Source organism: Morus notabilis, unplaced genomic scaffold (assembly GCF_000414095.1).
Source record: "Morus notabilis unplaced genomic scaffold, ASM41409v2 C11443223, whole genome shotgun sequence".
NCBI lineage: Eukaryota > Viridiplantae > Streptophyta > Magnoliopsida > Rosales > Moraceae > Morus > Morus notabilis.
The window spans coordinates 1-1,872 of record NW_010387406.1 but is presented as its reverse complement, the minus strand read 5'-3'; the positions used below and the strand labels follow the sequence as shown (position 1 = coordinate 1,872).

Genomic DNA, 1,872 nt, shown 5'->3' with positions numbered 1-1,872 from the left:
GGCTGCCACTAGCAAAGTCATAATCCGGAAAAGAGAGGTCGCCTTCTTTAGGGAATGTGAATAAGAATTTCGAAGTTCAACTGGAAACCTACATTTGTCCACAGATGGATCTACGGTCGTGATCAAACCTAAACCCCCAAAGTCACAGCTATCTGCACTTTGATTGTGTTGTTGGTAGTAGCTATTAAATGCATACGATACGTTCCCAGGCCAACTAAGGTTGGAACATGACCCGCCCGGAGACAGTGCAGTGCAATCAGCAGCAGAACACGCCTCCTGAGCACTCGTAGTTGCATTAGACAAGTCCTTGTTGTTGTTCAGTACACACCACCTTAATGGGAAGTACTCAACATTTTGTGCATTTACAAGGTTTCTTGAGCCTTGGCCAAAATCAACTCGATACTTGGCTTGACCATCAAAAGTGAAGAGGCCCCAGTGTCTCTCGAAACTGCCAGCAGCTACACTTCTTTGATCCTCGTCTAAGAGGCTAAGTATGTACGTCTCAATTGGTGGAATTTTAGGTCTCAATGGCGTCCCCACTCTGCTATGAAGATGCTCCATCAAGCCTTTTATAAAGGTTTCTGCAATGGCTGAGGTTGCATTGGCAGCTCCATCTGTAGGCCAGCCGATTTGTGCCACGACAATGTTGATTCTGGAGAATCCTATAGTTGACAATGCAGCAACAAGAGTATCATAGCTTAGGTCGAAGCTGTTTTTGTATGTTCTACGGCTGTCATTGCGAGGTTTTGCAGTTTCTTTGAATAGAGCAAAGTCAAGAGAGATGTTTTTGTTTTGGTGGAAACTTAAAAAGGGGGAGATGGTAACAAAAAATGGTGAGCCATGCTTTGTTAGGAATGTGAGAAGTTGAATCATGGTTCTGTTAACGTCAGCTCGGAAGTGCCCTTTTGAAGGAAGACCTGACTCTGACAGGAAGGCATCAAAACTGCAAGGAACCACTACCTTCACCTTGCTCTCCAAGTTGGCTCTGCGCAAAGCGGTTTGAATATTGGTGGCTGCTCCAATGACAAAAGGATGGAACTGCTCGCCATATCTCTGGAGAAACGGTTCGTCTCCTACAGCAACATACCTGTAACAAATTTTTTGATTAGCCATCTAAAAAAATGAAGTAAGAATCATATGTGAACCAAAATCAATTTTGCATTTTATGTAATCAACAAAAATGAATCAGAAGTATTTACAACTGAAAATAAGAAACTCGGCCTACAGAATCCTGCTAAAAGGCCATTTGTTGATGCAGGTAAATCCTTGTTGTTTTCTCCAAACATCTTTCTCCTGCTTTGCATTTTATTTTGTACATAAATATTTTACCAATATGACTAAGAAAAGGAGTAAGAAGATATAGGCTTCTTTCTTGAAATGGACGAGTTCTAATGATAGAACAAACTTAGCAAAATGAATCAGCTGAACTAAAACAATCAATGACGGAGAACCATTTTATATAGGTGAGAAAGGAAACACCAAAACTATCACCTAATTAGGAAAAACATCATCGAATCTAGCGAGCTGAAGAAAAACAGTAACCAAAGTTGCAAAATCCATTCTGAGCTAATGAGATATTTTCATGTCATGGTCACCAGTTGTATCTTTTGCAACTGAAATTTTTTCCAGGGAAATCATTTTCTGTATTTATGATGTCTGTTGATATGTCCCCGAGCTGAATTTCTGGTGACATCACATGTTACTTTTCGCTTGGTGTAATATAGTGTAGGAAAGTTAGGAAATCTGATCCCATAGAATCAGGGAATTAGAATTAGAATTATTCTGGGATATTTTCCGTTTTAGTTCTTTCCTTTTTTTCTCCTTTTTTCTGTTACTATTTTTGCTCCTCAATTCTAGGAACCGAACCTTGTG

At 40.1% G+C, this 1,872-nt stretch overlaps 1 protein-coding gene across 1 annotated transcript; it reads right to left on the bottom strand.

Moving 5' to 3' along the window:
- Positions 1-9: 9 nt before the first annotated feature.
- LOC112095258 (glucan endo-1,3-beta-glucosidase 9-like) lies at positions 10-1,087 on the bottom strand (the record flags this gene model as incomplete). The annotated part of the gene is made up of 1 exon (XM_024176938.1): positions 10-1,087. A coding segment is annotated over one exon (1,078 nt), but the record flags the coding sequence as incomplete, so codon positions are not given.
- Positions 1,088-1,872: the final 785 nt, after the last annotated feature.